The 24,562-nt window shown below is 46.9% G+C and overlaps 1 protein-coding gene across 3 annotated transcripts in view; it reads right to left on the bottom strand.

Moving 5' to 3' along the window:
• Positions 1-24,562, bottom strand: part of LOC136315196 (uncharacterized) — a 184,547-nt gene that overhangs the window by 14,515 nt on the left and 145,470 nt on the right. For all 3 annotated transcript variants that reach the window (XM_066246545.1, XM_066246548.1, XM_066246546.1), the window contains one exon: positions 17,086-17,143. In XM_066246545.1, the coding sequence (XP_066102642.1) occupies positions 17,086-17,143 (58 nt within the window). The remainder of the gene's footprint in view (positions 1-17,085; positions 17,144-24,562) is intronic.

The raw sequence follows: 24,562 nt of genomic DNA, 5'->3' as shown, positions 1-24,562 counted from the left end.
TTTCTTACGATTGCATTTGGATCTGCCATTATCTTAAAATCCAAAATTTATTTATTTTTAAATGAAAGGACATGAGATACTGAAGAGATACAATAATGTCTAGATTTGGTTTGAGTTTCAGGGAGACCAAAGAGAAAAAGGACATGATCATGTGACTACAGAGGCTGAGAAGTCCCAGGGCCTGCAGCCTATAGGCCTGAGGATCATGGTGGAAGTTCAAGTCTGAGTCCTAAGACAAGAGGAGCCCCCGCTTGTAGACAGGCAGAGAGCAAATTATCTCTTGCTAGGCCTTTGTTCCTTTCAGGACTCCAACATTGGATGAGCCCCACCCACACTGGGGAGAGCAATCTGCCTTACTCAGTCTACTGATTCAAATGGTAACTTCTTCTGGAAACACTCTCACAGTTACATCCAGAATAATGTTCAGACAACTATCTGGGCACCCCGTGACCCAGCCAAGTTGACATCTAAAAGTTACCATCCCACCTCGAACAAAGTTACTTCACCGCCCTGTGCCTCAGTTTCCTCATCTGTAAAATGGGCATCATGATAGTGCCGTCCTCACCCGGCTGGAGAAATGTTCAAGAGAGACAGAGTATATGAAGTACGCAGACGAATGCTTGGAACACAGTAAGTGTCCCAGCTCCCAGGGAGGGAGAAGCAGGAAAGGAACAAGGAGAATTAAGATGGGGGCTTCCTGAGCTAACAGACTCCAGGGCCCTCTCTCTCCTTTTTCCCCTCGCTTTTGTCTGCAGTTCTGATACTGACATTTGCAAAGGTCCTGGTTCCCCAGAGTGACACCCCCTTCTTATCCCCTTGTCGGCCACCTCTCTCCATCTGGAGTCTAACTGTTCTACCCAGGTGTTCTGACCATCAGGACTGAGGCAGCAGGAGGGCTGGGTGGGTCTTGGGGACTGGACTGGCTGCCGCCCTGACATTTTCTATCCTAGGAATGCAATGGCTACCCCACACACACCTTAATTGCTGTTGACAAAACAAGAGAAGCCCAAAGGCATTAACCCATGCTGCCCCAGCCCCTGTGCTGTCACGGGGCTTATTAAAATGACCACAGCAGGAAGTATCTCTGTGGAGACAGTTAGGCAGAACGTCACAAGCTGGGGAGGGCACCTTACCTGCAAGCTCAAGGAGGTAAGAGGAGGTGGCATCGGAAATGGTTTATGGGAAAGAAGTCTCCCCTTTACACACAAATATCTAAAAACTATTAATTTGGGGGCAGCAGTAAGGAAGAAATACATGAAAGGAAAATTGATTTCTATTTAAATGGTATGTTTTCATCACCTTTCTTCAGAGCCTAAGCATTCATCTTTGAGTACCTGTGCTAATTGATTTCAAATGCAATTCAACACAACCGCTGTAGAATAATAAATCTCACGGCAAAGAGGCTAAGGGGGAGCTTGAGCGGAACAGGAGGGGTATCTGACCTGTGGCCTTTAGAAAGTGTGTCTGTGTGGTCCTGGGGTGAGTCCAGAAGGTCCCCTGGTGGGAGGTGGGAGGGCACCAGCAACGGGCCTCTTCCATTGTTTGTGTAAAATGTGCAGCCCTCCCACTGATCCAGGGACTGTCAATTTCGGGTCCACTGCAGGGGGCTCTGGAGGCTGTGCCCTGTCCCCGGGGGTGCTCTGGCCCTCTTCTGAAGGCAGAGACACTTCCGTGGCAGCTTTTCCATCTGCCTTCAAGTGCCCTGTTGCCTTCTTTCCGAAGAGCCCACCAAGGGCTGGATTTCCCGGCAAGCCTCTTTTGTACGACCCTCTTCCTAGACTTGTGCCCATTCCTCCCCAGGGGGCTGTCACTCTGAGAGATAAGCAGTTAAGCTGGTCCCTAAAAGCTATGACAGAGCCTTGCTAGAAACCCAGCAGTCTACCTAGGTTGGAGACATGAGTCTCACAATGATGTGGGTGCAGGCTCCATGGCTGGCCACAGTGGGCAAGCACACCTTTTAGGCTTCACCCAAGGAATGCTGTATGGGCACCTGCCCCCTGGCCTAGAGATTGGCCCTTGTTCACCCCTGGGGGAGGGGCAGCTAAGGGCCTGAGGGCTGGGGTGCAGGAGTGGACAGAAAGAAAGGAATAACAGGGATGTTGCTTACTCAGGGGCCACGTGGCAGCTTCCACATCACTTTCCTGAGCAAGAATCTAGCTGCAAGAAGAAGAACCACTGACCTGTCAAAAGGCCCCGTGCAAGGAAGCTAACGATCACAAAAAACTGATAGACCCATCCCTGAAAACCATTCATGGGAGGAAAGCCCAATCTCCGAGCACTGGGTTGGCAGGGGGCCTCACTCAGGTGATTCTGCAGGAGCCAGAGGACAGCTGTGCCCTTGGAGAATGGCTGCATCCTGGTGGGCTGGCACGGTGGGTAGCTGTTAGGTTTGTGCAGGGAGTGATCCAAGCCACATCAGCAGCGAATCCATGTAACCCCCCTTTGTGATCCCGGAATTCTGCTGTGGCAGATGTACTTCCAAACAGCACTGAACTCTCTCCAAGGCGTTTCCTCCAAATGACTGAGGTCAGGAGTTCATTTCTGAGAAGGAACAGCCCTGCCCACGATGTATCTTCGTAAGCTGAACGCAACATCTATATACCATCAAAATACAGAGCCATTTCAGTCAGTCTGGGCACAGGGGTAATTAATCCAAATTCCAACACATAGACAAATTATCCAGGGACAGACTAAATTACAAAGGGACCTAAGGTCTCCTTCTTTAGGATAAGCATTTCAGGACCTATGTAAGTACATTTATATTTAAAATGGTTGCTTCTGTTTTATACAACACAGAATGAGCTGCGTCCTCACAGCCTGCATCTCTCTCCTTGACGTTCACACGCATTCATTCATCCATTCATTCATTTACAGTCAAGACCCACATGTGGCTTGCTGTTCGGAGGGAGAAGACAGGCGTTCAACAGCTGAGCATTTCCCCCAGTGTTGTGGGGATACGATAAGAGGGATTTAAAGCAAAAAGCCCTGGCGACTGGCTAAGCAAATTCCGGCTTTCATTTCCCCGGTTTGCCCACCCCCACCTGCCCACCCCCATGGGGCTATTGATTCCTGCCCTGGCGGGATGTAAACTCGCATGTTGTGATAGTTCTGTACAATGCTGACAAAGGCGATGGACGCCCCTCTGGCTCACGCTGAGCCTCCTTTCTCCCCCACCCACTGCCCTTGGGAGCCAGGTCCTGAATTACTTCCACAGCTGGGAGGAGGCCACAGCAGCAAAGACACCCCACGGAGGGAGGGAGATAAATACAATTTCTGCTGGGCCCATTGATCTCCCCTCTGAGCAGTTTAATAGTCAGGGAGGTGGGAAGCAGCAGGGAGAAGCACTTCCTCACTGCTGTTTAACTCACTTCTGAGGGGCAGGGGTGTCCTTAGGTCAACCGACAGTCCCTGGGCGACAAACCTCTGACTCTGTAACCCCAAAACGGAGGAGAGGGAGGAGGGAAGTCATTTGGAATAGGAAGGAACAAGCATTAACAAACTGGACTTAAAATACCCATTAGGCGATTAAGGGGATTAGGCTGGTATTATTTCTGCAGCTCTCCCTCTGAGAGAGAGGGAGGCTGAGACTCCACAGCCCCGTCCCCCGCAGGCCCGCCAACCCAGGCACGCACACAGTGACTCATCTCTTGCCTTGCAAGAGCCAGCAGGCACGGAGGGCATATGCACCCGACCCCCTCTGCACTGGGCAAAAGTACAGCTTCTCATCGGGCAGGAAACCAACGTCCGCCCTGCTGGGGCGAGTTCTGTGGCCTCCCTCTGCCCCGGGTTCTGTCCTGGGACTGGTTCCATACTGTGGGGCTGGAAGTCTGCGCCTGTCTTGGGTGATCCCGGTTCAGAAGTCTATCATGCCATTCCTCTGTGGAAAACCCGCCACCTTGGTATGGCGTCCCACAATACAATAAACCTGAGAGCAAGTTTTGGGGAGTTCTCCAGGATTACCTGGGACTGGGAGAAACCCAGACCAAGTGTGTCACTGAGGTCAACACAGGCAGCTCTTGGTCACCACCCAGGGCCACTCAGAGGAATAGCTCACCAGTGTCTCCTGGTTTGAGCAGCACCTGTGAGTGGCCAGGACCAGACCTCACAGAGAGTAACGGAGAGGACCTTGACCTTGCTTTTTTTTTTTTTTTAATTTTATTTATTTATTTATTCATTTTAGAGAAGAGAGAGAGAGGGGGACAGAGAGAGAGAGAGAGAGGGACAGAGAGAGAGAGAGAGAGAAGGGAGGAGGAGCAGGAAGCATCAACTCCCATATGTGCCTTGACCAGGTAAGACCAGGGTTTCGAACTGGCGACCTCAGCGTTTCCAGGTCGATGCTTTATCCACTGCGCCACCACAGGTCAGGCTTGACCTTGCTTTTAAGGGGCCCAGCTGCACGGTCTGGGTGCTGTGCCCTCCTCAGTTCTCCTGCCCCAGGCAGAGGCCCCGGCATCTGCCCAAGGTTTCCCGCCACACCCTCCTGGAGCCTGATGTCGGCTCTCACATCCTCCACCAGGTGAACATCCAAGGAGAGACCAGCATTTTGACTCTAACCCATGCCCTGAACTGAGGAACGGCAGCTCGAACCAAGGCGGTTTTCAAACACAGGTGACCTTTTTGAAGACCGGGGCCTTTAGGTGTTACGGGGACCACACCATACAGCTGGTCCCCTGTGTGCAGCTGGCCTGGAGACCCTGATGTGTGTCAGACGTCGCTGGTCGATTCTGCTGAGGTCCCTCCCCTTCCCCTCAGTGTGGCAAGGTGGGAGGGCCAATGCTGACAGCCAGTGGGGCCAGTCCTTCGTAGGATCTCTCAACTCACACGGCTCGTGGGTTCAGGAGGCCCCACCCTGAACTCTATTCAGTGGGTAAAACTTAAATATTTGCTTACAGCCCTTAGAGGAGGAGCCGGAGTTAGCAGGCACCAGGGCTGGAAGAAGAGGGAAGGAGAGAGGAGGGCTGCAGGGAGAAGGAAGAACATGCATGTGCACAGAACAAGGCGAGAGGGAGTGGCCGGTGTGAGGAGCTGGAGAAAGTTCAGCAGGAGCTTGGACAATGGGCAGTGGGGAAGCGCGGAGAGACGAGGCTGGAGGAGTCACAGGGGACAAGTCACAAAGGGCTTCGCTAGCTTGACTAAGGGTCTGAGCTTCATCTCCCCTAAGGGCACCAGAGCTCAAGGAAAGTTTTAAGATAAGAAGGTGATGCTGGACCAGGAGTTGGCACAGTGGATAGAGCGTCGAACTGGGACATGGAGGACCCAGGTTTGAAACCCCGAGGTCGCCGGCTTAAGCACAGGCTCATCCAGCTTGAGTGTGGGGTCGCTGGCTTGAGCATGGGATCATAGACATGACCCCATGGTTGCTGGCTTGAGCCCAAAGGTCTCTGGCTTGAAGCTCAAGGTCGCTGGCTTGAGCAAGAGGTCACTCAGTCCGCTGTACCCCCCCCCCCACCGTCAAGGCACATATGAGAAAGCAATCAATGAACAACTAAGATGCTGCAATGAAGAATTTATGCTTCTCATCTCTCTCCCTTCCTACCTGCCTGTCCCTTTCTGTCCCTCTCTCTGTCTGTCTCTGTCACACACACAAAAATATAGAAGGTGATGGATCAGATCTGTGTTTGGGAAAGATCCTTCTGGGTGCAGCAAGGACAGGACGTGAGCTGGCAGCAGGGAGCCCAGAATAGCGATGCCCAGGGAGTACGGGAGGGGATGGAGCCGAGGAAGGGGAAGCGACTGGGAAGGACGTGTCCTCCAGGAATATTCCAACTTATAAATCTCACTAACAGTGCAGCTCTCACCAAATACAACCCATTTCCTGAAATAAGGCACCAAGAGGAGGAAATCAATCTGGAGCGAGACAGTCTCTCACTCTGAGCCTAGAGGCGTTGTCCCCAGGCACCCGGGCCCCACCAGGCCCCAAAGGAACCCTTCAGACCCTGCATGCCTCGTCGTGGCTTGATGGGTCATACCCTCCTTGTGTCCAGCATCTGGCACACAACTGGTGGTAAAAAACAAAAACAAACAAACAAAAAAAACTTGCGTGAATGCATGAATAAATGAATAAAAGACAGAGTCTCTAACTTCACAGTTCTTACTCTTTTTTGCAAGACAAGATTATCCTACATCAAACAATTAAAGAACAGCACAAGATAGAACATAATTAAGTTCTAAATCATCTGGTTCAGGCTGTAAGTGCTGGAGCTTCAGAGAAGGAAAGGATCAATGTGGGCTTCAGGAGTTAAGGATGGCTTAAATGTAATTCCCTGACATTACAGTACCCTGGAAACAACAGCGCCGGCCTCAGACCTCACGAGACAGGAAAGCCAGCACAGAGCACCATATTTATCCCGCGCCAAACGGCAGACCACCGTGACACCGAGGGGCTGAATTAATAACATTGGCCTTGGGGCTAATGCAGTTCAAGTGGATTTACTCCTGTACTATTAAAAATGGGCTCTGACATAATTAATTCTCACTGCATTCATTTTTTATTAAGTTTTTTTTTAGTAAGGTGAATATCACATAACACAAAAATAACCATTTCAAAGTATAGATAGAATTCAGTGGCATTTAGGACATTCATACTATTGTGTGACTACCTCCTCTATCTGGACCCATTTGCATCACCCCAAAGGAAACTTGCTTATTGTATTCTTGAATGAGCAGGACCTTGAGTTCAAGATCAAAGCTGACATCTTTGATCAAGCCACTCATATTTGACCCAGAGCCAGTCACCAATGACTTTTCAGTTCCAGTGTTGGTAAAATGAGGAATTTGATGAAGATGATAACTAAGGTCTCCTCTAGCTTTATAATACCGTAATTCTAAGTACAATTAATTACCTTTCACATTTGAAGACGGTTAGCATAAAAATACTGGTTGACTATCATATGCAAAAAAAAATCATAGTGTGTGTGTGTGTGTGTGTGTGTGTGTGTGCGCGTGTGCGCATTTAAGAGACAGAGATGGGAGGAGGGGGGAGTAGTTAAGGCTAAGACAGAACCAGAACGAAGTATTCATATAGAGAGGAGTTTGGCCAAGATGACCTAGTGAGCTATCCTGGTGCTAGATTGTGTATTTTTGTATTCAGCCCGCGGGGGATTCAGGTTGAATGTAGCAATTAGAATGGCTTGTTCTGGAGTTGCACGGTGCGCCGGCAATGAACTGTGTTTGTGTCCTGAATAATTTTGTCTAATCCCAATGCTAAACAAATTCTTTCTCTTTCTCCCTGCCTCAAATCTTGAATTAGCACTTTTCTTTACCAGTTTCTCCTTGCACACCTCATGAAAAGAGTCTGTTCTCTGTTCTCCAAATAACTTCAAACTTGTACAGAGGCTTTAGAGAGCAAATAAATGCACAGAATCTCAAAACACATGGAGCAAGAAAGGGGTGATCATATGCGAGTTGTCTTGGGAGTCTTCCAATATTCAATCGCTATTTGCAAGTCACCTATTGCCAAAATGTGATCCTTTGTGAAGTATCTGTTCAATTATCTCGTCCATTCTACCACTGTTATTTTCTGTCCTTTTCTATTGTCTTGTGAGACTATCTCTGTATATTTCAGCTAGGAGTCCTTTGCCATTTGTAAGGGTTGCAAATATTTCAACCGTGGCTTGCTTGGCCACTATCACAACTGTCTCTTGATGAGTAGAAGTTCTAAATTTTAATGTAGTCCAATTTGTTAATCTTTTGGTTTAAGGCTAGTACTCTTTAGATTCTGTTTAACTGTTAGGTTAATTTGCCTACCTTAAAATCACGAAGATATTTTTCTGTGTTATTTTATGGAATTTTTTTGGTTTCACATTGAGGTCCACAATTCATTAGGAATTAATCTTTTTGTTTATTGTCAAGGTTCATGTTTTTCATCATATGGACATCCTGGGCCAGATATCTTAACTAAACTATCCTTTCTCCTGGTTCGCGGTGCCATCTTTGTCAAAATCGCAGTGTCTGCATGTGCATGAGTTTGTTGCCAAACTTCTCTTCTGTGGCCTGTTTATCTACCCTTTGCCACTTCCAAGCTGTCTGAACAATGACTGTAGCTTTCCAAGTCTTGACATATAGTAACAAAAGTTTTCTCTACCTCATTTTTCTTTTTTAAGTGTTCGATCTCTTCAGTGGATGGTATATATTTGACTCATTGTTATTTCTAGGGGTTAGCTCTTTGGTTCCCACTCTAACATGGGATAGAGTTTAACAATCCCCCTTCCTTGCTGTGTCCTCAGTTTTTATCTTCCAGCTGGGTCTCAGCATCATGATTCTTCAATGCCTTGTTAGTCCTCCAATACCTTCAAACTAATATCTTTTAGGTTATATCCAGCTCCTCTAGTTCTAAGTGAGAGACTTAGTCTGAATTATCCAGTCTGCCATCACTGAAGACACAACTTTTTATCCTCTTTAATATTTAAGTATATTTTAAAATGTTCATAAATAATTTACTAATGCAAAAAAGAAAGTGATCTCAAATCCACATGACTTTTGGGTCACTACAGGACTTCAGAATCATTAGGTACTAATGACTAATGAAGTGCCAGCCCAATGTCTTGATGCTGGCAGAGGTCCTCAGATCTGAAATGCCTTAGCTCACAGGTGCCACTGAAGCAGAGGCAGGTTGGAGCCACCCCTAAAGATGGAGACATCTGGACCAGCACTTCTGACATTTGACCAACCCAGACTAATTAAGCAACTTAGTGCCAAGTACTCAGAACAAAGAAGGGAGTGGGGATAAACTGTCTAACTTTTTTCACTTTTCAAAGCACTTCTCTGGGTTGTGCCAGAGCACCTTAGATAGACATGCATGTCACTGTGAGGTCTTTGATGTCCTCATAGGTGGTGTTTAGTATGCAGAAAAGATTATTTCAGGTTTAGTTTCAGAAATAAGATTTTCGATTTATCATTAGTGAATGCTAACACTGAATGAGGTCTTGTTATATGGCAGAGACCACCCAATAGCTTAACTCTATCATCTTATTTAATGTTCTATTAATATTCCACTATTAATGTCAGCACTCCCATTTTACAGGTGAGGAGACTGAGGCACAGCCAGGTTAATTTGCCTGCCCAGGATCACACAATGGATTGGCAATGCTGTGTTTTAAAATGCTGGCCAGTTGACTTCAGCCACCAGCCTCTTAACCATTGTGTTCTACTGTTTCTCCTTAAAGAACCAGATTTAAAAACCTGGTTCTAACTCAGGTTTTTATATTCAGCTTCTACTTCTTATTATTCTACTTATAAGTCCAATAAATTTTAACAACCTTTTTAAGGAAGACTTTGATTCACGGGTGATTCCATTTATAAACTTGGTAATTAAACTCCTTTAAACATTTAAAACTGCAGTTATAAATTTACTATGTTCTATTTCCTTTTCAAGTACCCCAGTTGACTGATTTAACAAACAAAACCCTCCCAGCTCCTTACATTCTTATGAATCTAATAAATTAAACTTATGAGGACGGTGAACCCTAAGTGCCCCTACATGTTTTCACCCTGTGTGTTAACTTCATAAGCTTTCTATTTAAGATCACACATCTAATGAAATCACTCAGTTCACATTTTAAGCTAAGATCACAAAGCTGAACTGATATTACAGGAGACTTAAACATTACACTTAAGGTGCCAAATATACACAGAATTCCATAATACAAAAACACCAATGTGATGTTTTTAAACATTTATATTTTTAATTTTGAAAACTCCCGGGTTAAAATATCCTTGCACTTGGAAACAATTTTGCCTTCCTAAAAAACTTGGGGGTTACCTTCTCAGGCTTTGTCCCCCCACCCCCACTCTCTGCTAGCTGAGGTTTCCTGAAGGACCAGAATTGTGAACCACAGTTGGACCAGATCCTTGTCTGCAACCCTAGCATCCTGGCTGCGGCCATGTTTGCGGTCATTACTTACGGTTTTCGGAACTCAAGGAGTGGAGTGGTCCTGACACCATCGGTCTCCCGGTTAGGATTTCAGCTAATTTTTAAGTCTTACACTGTCTAGCACCTCTCCTCGGGTAACCACATATTTCATTGGGTTCGGTAATCTATTTGCCACTCCATGCCACTCTGATTTATTTTTTTACTCTTCCTTGCGGTGAGAGCAATGCAACTCATCTGAATGTTAATATGATAATCGATTGAATTCTGCATGACCTGGATGGCCGTGTCTGATTCAAATGACCACTTCTACAGCAGTTTTCATGCACAGACCCAACACTCACCCACACGCCCCGAGACATTTTTAGGCTGACCTGGTGTCCAGTACAAACTATTGGTCAATTTTGAAAACCCAAGGGAAGCATAAATCTAAGCATTGGCTTAGATGAGTTTTAAGAGGGATAAATAAGAACATCTGCATAATTTAAACGTGAGGGTGCTTTCTAAATAAACATGAGCTTGATTGGAGAATTTGAAACAAATTTTCCAATTAGCTTGAGAATTGCAACTTAGTTGATGGCACAATCCCCTCCCCACCCCACTCTACCAGGGAAAGATTTCTTTTTTATAATTACTTTGACACTTTTAAAGACAATATGAGGCATTCGGAAGTTCACTTTCTCTCCTCCAGACGCAACATGTAAGCCCCTTGTACTTGCATTATCTTAAAGCCCCGGTAATTGCTTGAACATGTTAATTTATCCTGCAACCGGCTGGCTTTATTTGCCTGTATTTAAAGGATTGAAGGGGTGGTAGGGAACAGCTGGAGAGAGGGGTTTGGCCTGTGAATGCGGAGCCTGGAGTTGGATGTGTCAGGATGCAGGCTTGCTTGTAGCAACGGGGTTGCTTACCCCGTTGCTGGTGTTGAGTCTACTCTGCTGTCCCCTTCTGTCTCTCCTCCTCCTGGATCTCACCTCTCTGCTAGCTGTCTCCAACAGAAGCTCTCCCTCCCTGCTCCCCCCTTTCTGCGCCCTCCCATACCCTCCCTACATCCAGAGATTATAACCTTGGTAGATCACCCCCACACACACACACCTCTTACTACTGTTGCTACAATCAGACCCGGGAGCGGTGGACGCACGTATTGATAATCACAGCTGGGACTGCATAAGCAAAATGAAGCCAGAAAATAGGAGCTAGTGGACAGTCAGAGACCATGGAAAACCCATCGATCGCTGCTGTGTCTTCTCTCCATACAGAGGAGTGAGCGCCAAAGAGCTGAACTCTGGGTAATTTCCAGCAAACAATGTGCTGTAGAGCGTTATTTGTAGGTCTTGAAAATCGAAGTGGAACCCCCAGGTCCCCGCAGAACATGCTTCGTTAGTGTGGAACAAAGAGCTGGCTGCTGGCTGGGGACAGCGTTTCCCCTTCTGAGCTGGCTGCTGGCTGGGGACAGCGTTTCCCCTTCCGCGGCTCAGTGGGGGAGGGGCGGTGGCAGGTACAATGGGAGCTCAGGGAGGCTGTGCTGACCTGTCCCTGCGGCAGGGAGGCCTCCGAGGCAGAGGAGAGCCACCCTCCTTCTTGGTGGAGGGTCAGCCGTTCCTAAGGTCAAAGATGCCACCCCTGACACTGACTAGCTGTGTGAGCGTCCACAGCTGTTCATCCCAGTGTCCCCAGTCTCTCTCCGGCTTCTGTCACGGGGTCCTTGTGAGGACCAAGAATGCACAGTGATGTAAAAGCACCTATTTTACATGCACTTACATGATTTTAGAGATGCCTAGAGTCATGAGTAGCAGAATTATGCATCAGGAACCAGCATGGTCAGGCCCCAGAGGAAAGTGACGGAGCACTCAGTTGGGGTAAGGGGAGACTTTGATGAAGGGATGCCTACAAAGCACAGACAGAGTTAAGGGAAACCAGAAAGGATGGCAAACGCCGGGGTGGGCCCAGCAGAGCTTCGTAAAGGGCCGGAGGAGGAAGAAGTTGGAAAGACCTGCAGCTGTAGCTGTAGCAGAAGGCAGGCCGACAGGGTAGCCCGGGCAAGGAGAAAGTGCAGGGCGGGGGAGGGGCAGCACACACCCCGACTCCACTCCATCCAGCCTCTGAGCTCCCAGAGAGAACCACGCTGGCCCAGGCCTGCTGGGAGCCCAGCCCGCAGCCCAGCCGGAGGATGAGGGAGCCCATCAGTGCAGACCTCCTGGACCAGAGCCGGAGAAAGGTGAGTAGTGCCTCCGGAAATGTTCAGTGAGATGCCTTTCTCTGTGTCACCAGACCTCCTGTGATTTATCCATTCATCTGTCTTCTGTTCACATTAGATTCCTTGGAAGCTGGGGCTCTATTGATTCCAGTAGACTCAACAAACAAAATGTAGCTGGGGCCCTGGCCCTGTAGCTCAGCTGGTTAAGCATCATCCCAATAAGCCAATACCATGTTCTATCCGTGGTCAGGGCACTACAAGACTCAACCAATGCATGCATAAATAAGTGAAACACCAAATCATGTCTACTCTCTCTCCTTTCCTCTCTCTCTAAAATCAATCAATAAAAAAATAATAATAAAGGGCTGCTGGCATTGGTTCAACAACAACGATGTCTGAGCAGCATCTCTGTATTCTCTGGGCCTTTCTTTCATGCTTGTCACCTCCTGGTGACATGACCCAAGCATCTCCTTGCTCTAACCTCATTGCCTAGGATGGTCCCTAGCACACAGAGGATACTCAGTAAATCAGAAATTTATGAAGGAGCGGTGGCCCGACCACCAGTGGGAGATAGCCAAGAAAGGAATGAATGCATCTCAATATATATATATGTTTTAAAAAGCAACAAGAATCAACCCATGGATGCATAAATGTGTGGAACAACAGACTGATGTCTCTTCCTCACAACAGATTGATGTCTCTTCCTCTCTCTCTTTCAAATCAATTAAAAAATTATTAATGTCCTTGGTGGCATTTATTTAAAAAATAAAAGTAAAATAAAATTTAAAAGAGCAAACAAGCATTGCTTAACCTACACGCACATGTACGCAACAGCATGGTGAAGCTCTGTGCACGGAGATGTCCGGGAAGCTACCTGGTGGCGGGAAGCCTTCCAGGGGCCTCAGATCACACCGGAGGTCAGGACCTCTGCCTCTACACAAGACTGAACTCATGAAGCCCTCGCATTCCAAACGCGGGCTCTCCTCCTTCTGGCATCAGGGAAGTCTGCGCAGAAGGCAAACCTACCTGTGGGGCCGGTGCTTTTCCCCTGCATCTAGGCATCTGCCTGCTAAACTGGGTCAGAAACTATTGCAAATGGTAAAGTACCCAGAAGAGATTCTCCTGACAGACTCCTAGGTGCCTCTTCCCCTCATGCTGGGGCTGGGGGCACAGGTGGCAGAGGGAGGGAGAGGTTTGTCCCAAACACCTCCTCTCTCCCAGTGAACCTGGAGAACGTGAACGAACTGTGCCTCCAACAGCAAACAGGGAAGCGGAACCAGCCTTTATTTTTTTTTTCCGAAGTTAGAAGTGAGCAGGCATACTCTCGCACTTGCCCGACTAGGATCCACCCGGCATGCCCACCAGGGGGCGATGCTCGGCCCATCTAGGCTGTTGCTCTGTTGCTGCCAGAGCCATTCTAGCGTCTGAGGCAGAGGCCAACTTTGCTCCAATGGAGCCTTGGCTGCGGGAGGGGAAGAGAGAGATACAGAGAAAGGCGAGGGGGAGGGGTGGAGAAGCAGATGGGCGCTTCTCCTGTGTCCCTGACCTGACCTGGAACTGAACCTGGAACTTCCACATGCTGGGCTGACACTCTACCGCTGAGCCAACCAGCCAAGGCCTATGGAACCCGCTTTTGCCTGAGGGCCCCTGTTCTACTTGCCAAGAATATCCAGGAAAATCAAAATTGCTTGGCTGGCTTCGCTGGAAAAGAAGGGGCCCCAGAGAAGTGGGCAGAGGTGACCTGGTCCTCAGTCACTAGGCAATAATCAAGGTCAGTCTCAAGCACAAGGTGTTAAGTAGGTCTCATTGTATTTATGACAGTACAAGCATGGGAAGAGCCAGTAGAAATTGCCCTTGTGGTTTCTCAGTATCAGCCACCCTGGCAGGCAGGGAAGAGTGTCCAGAAAATCAAATGACCTAAGAAAGGGGAACAACTCAGGACCACTGCGTCCCACCTAGAGCCTTGGGGTTATTTCTAAGGCCTCTTGCGGCTTTGCTTGGTTTGAGCTTAAATGTTTTCTTTAATATATTAGTTTATGAGGGTTTCATTGATTATCATAAGATAAATAATGTCACTTTGAAAAACATTTTACCTTCTTTCATCATTTTAAATAAAGGGGATGATACATCAAATGGCAAAAACTCTCCTTAGGTCTGGGTTCTTTCTGGGCCCATATATTTTGCAAAATAGATTTTTTCAGCTCACTGGAAAGAGACCTAGAATCGGAGAGAAAGACGTAAGGGTTCCCTCTGCTCTTCATGCCGATTTCCTTGAAGCTGAAAATCCATCTTGCCTGGCCTGATGCGGGCTAATTGCCAAATTGGGTTGCTGTCTCCTCACTTTCCGACTTATTTATCTTTTTGGATGGTCTCCAGACCTGGCTCATAAAGGGCCACTAAGGAGGTGAAATGGGTTTTTTCCTGAGCCAATTCAAGGATGGGGGTGGGGGTGGGGTGGGGCAAGGCTATGTTAGTCGTATCCATGGTAACCATTAGCTTCCATAAATCCCCCTCTCTCCCATCAGGCCCACTGGGCAGGAGTGTCCATGTTGGTGGCACACATGTCCCACTGTCTGCTTGGTTTCTGTACACCTTGATTGGTCCCACACTGAGGTTCATGGCCAAACCCCAGCCTATGGTGGGGGGTTGGGTGGGTTAAGGGCAACCTTTTCTTAGGTGCCTTAAAGTATCATTTCTTATTTGAGTCATTTCCTAAATGCCTGTCAGCTATTTTGAAGATAAATTTTGGGGAAATGGTTTTTATTCTGATTATGTAAAATGCCCTAAGAGGCAGACTGTAGTGATTATATCAGGGTCAGGCATAGCTTCCCAAGACTATGCAGTGGGAGTCAGCACCCTGAACTCGGGCTCAGGAAACGTGGATGTGGGCCACGCTCTGCCCCAGACTTGCCACTAACTGAGAGCACAGACTGGGCAGGCAACCACGCTCCCCACTCCGCAGGGGCTGTTGTGAGGACCACATGAAACCGCGATATATTTTTGGCTACAAAAGATTTTAGAAGAAAACAACTCCCGAGAAAACAAGACTTGGGGCTGAGTGAGCAGTAACCAGCCCCAAATGATCTCAGGGTACAGGAAGAGCTCCCAGGTAAGGACACCCAGCTTTTCCCAAGTGTGGGTCTTATATCCACAGCGGAGGTGGAAAGTCTTAAATGGAAGTTCTGGAAATCTCATGCTCATGGTGTCACCTCCCTCCTGGAGAGCCACCCATGGTTCTGAATATATCCCAAACCCTCAGGCTCAACGTGCAAGGCCACGCCCACAGGCCCCGCCCACAGGCCCCGCCCACACAGGCTTCCCACAGCAGGAGGCCCCCTTTCCACTGTCTGGTCTACTCACAGCATCGGAAGACAGCTTCCATTCCCCACTCCTCTCCCTAGGACACCTCCTTCTCGGGGTCCAGATTGCACCTCACCTCTCTGTCTAGGGCACCTTCTCTCACCAGCCCATTCCACCTGATCCCCCTTCCTCCAGAGCGGAGTACTCATCATCACCCCTCACTGGGCAAAAATTATGTGCTGCCCCCATGCTGGGGTGTTTTGAGCTGTTACTCAACCATTGAGTTAAAATTTAACTTTTTTCTGAGTTTTACCTTGTTTCTGAAAGTAGGTTGGATAGAACTCCTCAGGGGGCAGGAAGTGTGTCTGATTCTACTTTTGTATCTCCTGGCAGATAGTAGATGTTCAATCAGTGTGCCCTGAGAGATCAATAGGAAAATCATTCCATCTCCAGACATTTGTTCAGATCCAAAAATCACAGAGCAGAAAACAGTTTTACTGAGAGTCCTCATGGCCTGGAAAAGAAGCCTGTACCTCAATTTACCCCAGCTCCCCAATGTCTGAAATGATCAGAGGTAATGCCTTATTAGTAACACCGTGTGCTCACAGAAGCAGGAAGGTAAAATTCATCTACCTGTCTTTGTTCACTCTCTCTCCTCCCCTCTCTCCCCACACCCTCCATCTACTCCAACATAGCTGTTCACTCACAACTCGATGTAGCTTAGTAATAATTGCTAAAATTTATGAAGTATCTATGGATGCTCAGAATGGTGCTCACCACTTCCCAGGAGCTGTTTCACCTAATCCTGATGCCAGCCTTGGAGATGGGGTCTATTTCCCATTAAAAGGTACTAAAAATAGCAGTGACGTCCTTGCTCAGAGTCAAGTAGTGGATACATGACTTGACACACCCCTCACTTCAATCTCATTCTAAAAGCCCCTATTTTAAAACTGCTGTAAATTACAAGGGAGATTCTACACCTCAGTGAGGCATGGGGCAGCACCGATTGTGCAGGCCAGCATCGTCCTGGTCTCCACAGAGACCAGGAGCCAGGATGCCGTGCTGTTCTGGAGTTATTCCAAAGAGGACAAGGGGTCAAAGCCTCCCCTCTGACAGTCAGCATAAGGGGTGAGCAACCCGATCACGCGATATTGTAGAACACTCATTGTTGTCAATAAAACATATGTGACACTCATTCCCTTGTTCCTCCATACCAGTGTTTAGAGTGTCTGCCACATTCCAGGCACTGCACTAGGATCATCAGGTAAAAAATAAATCCTAAATCCTTGGTCCCAAGGAGCTCACTACTTAGTGAGAAACCAGACACACAGACACACAATCACAGAGCCAAATCGAGGAGTGAGTGATGTGGGCAGAAGCTTGTAGGAGGGAGGAGCCAACTGCACAGAGAGGTCAGAGGAGGCTCTCCTAGCCCCCCTTCTCTATCTTCAGAGATTTGCATGTGAGTCCACATTTCACCCCCAAGTTCCTTCCCACTTCCCCACCTTCTTCCAAGGCACTGACAGATTTCCCCCGGAGCTGGAGGAGAAGGGAAGTTTGACTGACAGCTGCTCAGCTGAGAGGCTCTGGGAACTGCCACAGAGACATGACAGCAGCTCTGAGTGTTCTGGAGAGAGCACAGGTGTGGGAGGGGGGAAATGAAAGGTAGGAGGGAAGAGTAGGCTGGGGGTGGGGAGAGTGCACGGAGCACAGCACTCACCTGAAAGCTTCCTTCTCTTCCTGTCTGGGTCTCTGAACTGTGTACTCACTAGCCACTGCTGGAAACAAACCAAAACAGCAAATGCATTAATATATATATACACTTACACATATACATATGTAATATACACATACACATATATATTATATATATACAGATGCATAGACAAACACATTTACATATACATGTGTGTGTGCGTATATGTATGTATATATATATCAGTATATATGCACACACACATATCAGAGCCTCCTACTTCTCCACTAAGCTCAGGGCCCTTTATCCTGTCCTTCACTCTATGCACACCCCAAAATGGTCAAAACCCCAACTAGAGGTGGTTTGGGATCTTATCTGGCTTTAAGCCATCTGGAACCCTTCAGCAAGCCTGCCTAGTGCTTGGTCTAAGCAGCCCTTACGGGTGAAATTAATTCAGCACAGCCAAGCTGGTGATGACAGAGGGAAGAAAGAATCAATCAAAACATTCATATATATTTGATGAACGAGAACCCTGAATGAATGAATAACTGAACCTTTACTGAGACCCTCCTATGCACCAGGGCCTGTGCCAGGAATGTTTAGGAGTATTGCTTATTTTAATCCTCACACTCACTTCATGGTGTGAGGATTTCATCTTCATTTCAAAGGCAAATATCTGGAGGGTCAGAGTGGAAAAGTTATTTTTCTAAGGTAACATAAAAATGCTAGTAAGTGGCCAAATTAGAGGTTAGTGGTGCTGGGCTGGATGGTAGCAGGAACAAGGGAGAAGTGCAAAAAATAGAAGACACAGCCTTATTCTTGAAGAGCCCGCTGATGGTGGAGAGGGAGAAGGAACATGCCCCCTCGGATACAGTGGAACGGAGAGCGAGTCCGCCATCCCCAACAGAGCAGACGAGGCGTGTCGCAGGCATTCAGGGAGGAGGGTTCGGGCTCGGGTCCTGCCCAGGGTCTAGAGCAGGGGTCCCCAAACTTTTTACACAGGGGGCCAGTTCACTGTCACTCAGCCCGTTGGAGAGCCGGACTATAAAAAAACTATGAACAAATCCCTACGCACACTGCACATATCTTATTTTAAAGTAGAAAAACAAAACGGGAACAAATACAATATTTAAAATAAAGAACAAGTAAATTTAAATCAACAAACTGACCAGTATTTCAATGGGAACTATGCTCCTCTCACTGACCACCAATGAAAGAGGTGCCTCTTCGGGAAGTGCGGTGGGGGCCGGATAAATGGCCTCAGGGGGCTGCATGTGGCCCGCGGGCCGTAGTTCAGTGACCCCTGGTCTAGAGCTAGACAAAAGCTGTGTGGAAGCACAGACGTCTAAACTCATGGTGGTTTCTTAATGAGGATCAAGTTGGTGGCGTGCAGGTCTAGGCAGGCAGATCGATGGAAGAGTAAGAGAGAAAGCCCGGAAATAGGCCCATGGGTAAACATAATTTACTCTATGACCCAGGAAGCATTTCAAGTTAGTGGGTACAGGATGACTTAGGCAGTAATTAGTTTGGGGACAACTGGCCAGCCATTTGTTAAAAAAGAAAAGCAATGTGTTGGCTTTATACTCTACAAAAAAAATAAATTCAAAAGAATTAAAGATTTACATAAAAATAATTCTAAAGGAACTAGGAGAAAATACAGGTGAATAGCTTATCTTAGAGGGGATAACAGCCTAGCCTGTGGTGGTGCAGTGAATAAAGCATGAACCTGAAATACTGAGGTTGCTAGTTTGAGACCCTGGGCTTGCCTGGTCAAGGCACATATGAGAGTTGATGCTTCCTACTTATCCCTCCTCTCTCCCTCTCTCTCTTCTCTAAAATAAATAAGTAAAATCTTTAAAATAAAAAAAGAGAGAAAAACTTTTAAAATTATATTTGCAAAGGAAGATTTACAAATAAAAGAACACATAGATTCAACTTCATAAAAATTTTAAATTCCAATATGTCAAATTAAAGACCATTAAAATCTAAATGATACATAAAAACCTTGGGAAAACATTTGAAATATATATGAGAGACAGATGTTATCATCTTAATATAGAAGATGCACTTTTAGTTAATTTAAAAAAAGAAGCTTCAAGTATTTTTAAAATTGGCAAAGAAGCCTGACCAGGCGGTGGCGCAGTGGATAGAGCGTCGGACTGCGATGCAGAGGACCTGGGTTCGAGACCCCGAGGTCGCCAGCTTGAGTGCGGGCTCATCTGGTTTGAGGAAAAAAGCCCACCAGCTTGAACCCAGGGTCTCTGGCTCTAGCAAGGGGTTACTCGGTCTGCTGAAGGCCTGCGGTCAAGGCACATATGAGAAAGCAATCAATGAACAACTAAGGTGTTGTAACGCGCAATGAAAAAAAAACTAATGATTGATGCTTCTCATCTATCTCCGTTCCTGTCTGTCCCTGTCTATCCCTCTCTCTGTCTCTGTAAAAAATAAGTAAATAAATAAAATTGGCAAAGAATATGAATGACATAATTCCCAAGTAAGACATGCAAATGGCCAAAAGGTCTAAGAAAAAAATTGTTGAACTTCATTAAATATTTTGAAGTTAAGTTAAATCTTTAAATTGGAAAAATGAATGTTTTTTTAAATTTATTTTATTTTTGAAAAAAGGCAAGTATATTTACATGGTTCTTAAGTCAAAAACCAAGACTAGAATAAAGAGGCTTCCTCCTGCCTGGCTCCCCCATCTGTCTAGAATTCACCACATCCCAAACAAGAAACCACTGCTCTGAATATCTTGTGTATCTTTCTTGATATATATTTATCTCTCAAGCAAATACCAGTATGCATAATTACTTATCTTCCTTCCTTTTCAATAAAATACAGCATTGCTATAGATAGTTTCATACTAGCTTGACAATTTCTCATATGGATACATTAAGAACTTCTCTATTTGTCACTAGTGTTTTGTTGTTGTTTATTTAGATGGTTTCGAATCTTTTACAAACAATACTGCAATGAATAACCCTAAATGTACATCATTTCTCAAATATGCCAGAGTAACTGTAGAATGAATTACAAAAAATGAAGTTCCTAGACCGAGGATATATGCATTTTTAATTCTGAAAGATGTTGCCAACTTGTACGAGGGTGTTATCAGTTTACACACCCAAGTGGAGGCGTGTGCGTGCTTCTCCACAGCGTGCCATCAGGGTATGCTACCAAGCTCTGGGACTTACCACATGGATGAGTAAAACGTGAACTCTCAGGATAATTCCAACTCGCATTTGTCCTATTGTGAGTGAGTCTGGGCATCTTTCCATAGATTAAACAACCATTTTTATTTCCTCTCCTATGAAATGTATGTTTATGTTATTCAAATTATTCCCAATTTTTTCTTCCTAGGATAATATGTAGGCAGTGTAAGAGAGTATACTGTACATAGGGGTAAAATTTGATTTTAAAAAAACTATTTTTTTCAGGGGGCATTTAGCAACACATAGCAAAATCCTTGAAATGTGAATATTCTTTGACTTCGCAGGTCCATTTGCAGATAGTCATCATAAGGATAATCACAGATGTCCAAAGAGGTGATGTGAATACTGTCAGCACACTGGAACCTGCCTCTCGGTGCCTTCTCCTGGCTGCTCCGTCAAGGTCTCTCTGCACCTTTCCCCTGCCTTGCTCTCTAACCTGGCTTTCCTGATGCCCGTTCCTGATCTCTGCCTCACGAGGGCTGCTCCTCCAACGCCCAGATAGTCCCTGTCAGCTGCAGTGTGACCTTAGGGCCAGGGCTGGCATTTCAGTGAACCAGCCTCTCTGCACCCCAACCCCAAGTGCCTGGGAGTCCTCTCAGGAGGACTCTGGAGTCATATTATGGTCTAGAAAATTGCTGTCTTTTGAGGACGGGGTACCACGCTTCAGTTGTGGTGACTGAAAAGGAGACACTTGTCCAGCAGTTCTGAGAACAGGGCGGCATCTCAGCAGCGAGCCCTTCAGAGCGTCAGAGGGGCGTGTCTATTTGTTGCTTCCACCTAGCAGCTGCCAGGACCCCAGAGCTGTAAGGAGGGGCCAGACCCCAGGGGTGTAAGGAAGCAAGATTGTTCATGGGGCTATAGTCAGTATTTATTATATAACAGTAAACTTTTTTTTTTTCTATTGGTTGGCATTTCAAAAACAAAGCTCATCAAACTAAACCACAATTCCTGTGACTTAGGGGTTGTCCTAGCAGCCACGTCTTGTGACGAGGAAATGAAACATCTCAGCTACAGCACACATACTTATAGAGAAAGCAAACTCTCTCTGGGGCCCCAAGAGCATCTGGCACCCATGACCCCTCCATGCCACCTTTGTTTTGTGGATGCTGGGGGGAGGCTGGCACAGTTTCTTTGCTGGAGAAGGAAGAGTGTCTGGTGAGTTAAGATTTGCCACTGATTTCTCCTCCGCCCAGAGGACAGTTGTGAGGGCCATGTCAGAGTCAGAAGAGTTGGTGAGTAGCTGAAGCAAGAGAGAGAAAGCCATTCTGCGTTTGGCAGCTTGGGCACTCGAGTGATTCAGAGGGCAGAACAGGGCGGAGGCAGAAATCAATGCAGTCCGTTCCGCGCGGGTCACGTTGGTCTTGAGATGATGAACATCCACAGGTGCTGCAGGTGTGAAGGTCTGAAGTGAGTCTTGCACTAAAATTCCAGCTGTAGAACATTCTCGTTTGGGCTCCTCCCCCCCCCAAAAGCCCTGACACCCTGATTTGGATATAGGTCTTTTACTTGGGGTGACGCCAGGGAGCACAGAGAAGGAGAGGAAAAAGTGAGACAGGGAATAAAGAAAAGCCAATACAGAGTGTGTATTGAGTTGCTTATCTCCGTGGGTAACTAGAGGTCATGCTCCGTGGAAAATCTCTGGGGAACCACGTGGAACTACGTGGTAGTAACCACTTCAAACCTCTTCCTCGGAAGAGGGGAAGCTGAGTGTTGAACCCAGGAAGTGTTCATTCCTCCATGAGTTCTATACTCGATATGGGCCTTGCACTGCTGCAGACAAAAGCCCAGAGGCAGGAGAGAGGAGAGACCCCCAGAGCATGCCGGTGTATGCGTGGAGCTGCTCAGCACAGCTGCACTAAAACCCGAGGGGCTGAGATTTGGTGCATTGTACATAAACCACCTGCTACAAAAATCAAGAGGATTTGGGTTATATTTGACATCATGGAGTGGGTAAAACTGGGAAGTCTAGAGAGAAGAGCAGGAGCACACAGACAGGACCTCAGGGCCCAGAGGAAAGGACTAACAGTGGTCAGCGAGGCAAGGGAATCAGGATATTGTCACATCTGCTGGAGGAAACGTAATTACCCACAAAGAGAGGTCAACAGCACCAAGTGCTGCAGACTTAAAATGCCCTGAAGTTATCATTGACCTTGGTGGTAAGAGTGGGGACAAGAGTTTTGTTGCCTTTGGACACAGTAGATGCAATTTAAGGGAAGGGAGGCAGAGAGGTATAAGTCACTCTTTTAAGAACCTCGGTTTTAAAGGGAATAAGAGATATGCTGGTAGTTGGAAAGATGAGCGTGGGAATAGCGAGATGCTGGTCAGCGTTAACAACCCATGCTCGGGACACAAAAAAATCAATATGGATTTGTAGCATTTGCTGATTTAGTGTAAATACTCCTACTGTGGCTGATTTCTAGCTACTAGCATGATGTCAACTGACTTGAAAATTTCTGAAATTTTAACAATTAGCTCTTGCGAGCTGGTAGGCATTATTGACAGCCCACCAAGGATTGTTGTTGCTGATCTTCTCACTGTTGTTCATGGGAGAAACTTTTCAGTGAAGAGACTGAACTTCTGGAGACAGAGAGATGGAAGATAGAGGAGCAAGAGTGTGGTGATCTCCAAATTCTTGGAGCCAAGTCCTAAGGATGCTGACGGGGATGGAATAACAAACACACTGGCTAATCCGCTTGGAATGGAGTAGAGATAGGATTGAAGTCCATGAGAAGTTTGGGGGTAGAATGGAGAGGCATTGAGGAAGTCAAGTGCACACTCTGGGAGAACACCTTCCTTTTCTTTTCTTTTTTTTTTTTTATATATTTTTCCATAGTTAGGGGAGGCAGTCAGACAGACTCCCACATGCACCAGACAGGGATCCATCCGCCCATCTGAGGCATTGCTTCCTTGCAGCCATAGCCATTCTAGTGCCTGAGGCAGAGGCCATGGAGCTGTCCTCAGTGCCCGGGGCCAACTTTGCTCCAATGGAGCCTTGGCTGCAAGAGGGGAAGAGAGAGATAGAGAGAAAGGAGAGGGGGAGGGGTGCAGAAGCAGATGGGCACTTCTCCTGTGTGCCCTGGCCGGGAATTGAATCCGGGATTTCCACACACCGGGCCAACGCTCTACCACTGAGCCAACTGGCCACGGCCTCACCTTCCATTTTTAATAGAATATATCACCTGCTGAGCATCCAGGCAGGAGCCGAGTGTCGGGAACACTTAGGACCTCAGGCTACAGTGGAAAGAAGATATAATTGGAAAGTCACAGACCTGGGTGTGGGTACCAGCTCCACCGCTTAACTATGGGAGAGTTGGGGCAGGCTACTTAACTCTTGAGCCTTAATTTCCCCATCAATAAAAATTAGATAAAATGCTTATTTCAAAGGATTCTCAGAAGGGTCAAAAGGTAAAAATGTCATCGTAAGTGGCTGAAAATAACAGCAGCTGGAGGTTGCTGAGCACTTAACCTGTGCCAGCCATGAACTTCATGCTAATCTCATCAAATCATCACAGTAACCCTTGAGGCAAATTCTGTCACAGCCCAATTTAACAGGTGAAGAGGTCAGGTAACTTTTCTGAATGCAGAGTGCCAGTACTTAGTAGATAGTAGAGTTACAATTTGAACTTGAGCTGTTTGGCACCTATATTAACCACTGCACCAAACTGCCTCCCATGATGACTGGCACACAGAAGCCCTAGATAACAACTTTGTCCCTTCCATGAGGAGGGAAAGCAGGGTTTGGAAGAGCTAACCTTCCAAGAGTGGCCCAGGAATAGTGTCCAATTAGAGATGAATGGGAGGGAGGATTGAGTCACAGTTTTCACAAGTGAGATCAGAAATAATGCACTTGTCATAGTGTCAACCAGCACAATCCACCAATGTTTGTTGAATGGATTGAGAAACTAGTTTCTTCCCTGTGAGTCAGTTTTGACTGTGGGGTTGGTGGGATTGGAGAGCCCCAAGACTCAGAGGTGGGACAGCAGGCAGAGCAGAGGGGCAGGGTCAGACCTTTCACTCTCCTCCACTAGGTCGGGCCTACATGGTTGTCCAGAGGACAAGCAGAGGGTTACATGGGAATCCAGCAGGTGCAACTCAACAGAGACAATAGTCATGGTCAGGCCTATTCCCACACTCAAGTCAATGTAGCCAAGATGTATTTCTAACGAGGCAATGACTTTGACACCTTGCCCCCAAAGCTTGCAATAGGAGGAAAGTTGGCCTGGGCGCTGAGGACGGCTCCATAGCCTCTGAACACTTGAAGCCAGGGCACTGATCCTAAATGGCTGTCA

Source organism: Saccopteryx bilineata, chromosome 11 (assembly GCF_036850765.1).
Source record: "Saccopteryx bilineata isolate mSacBil1 chromosome 11, mSacBil1_pri_phased_curated, whole genome shotgun sequence".
Taxonomy (NCBI): domain Eukaryota; kingdom Metazoa; phylum Chordata; class Mammalia; order Chiroptera; family Emballonuridae; genus Saccopteryx; species Saccopteryx bilineata.
The sequence above is the reverse complement of the archived record's forward strand: the minus strand, read 5'-3'. Positions and strand labels throughout refer to the sequence as shown.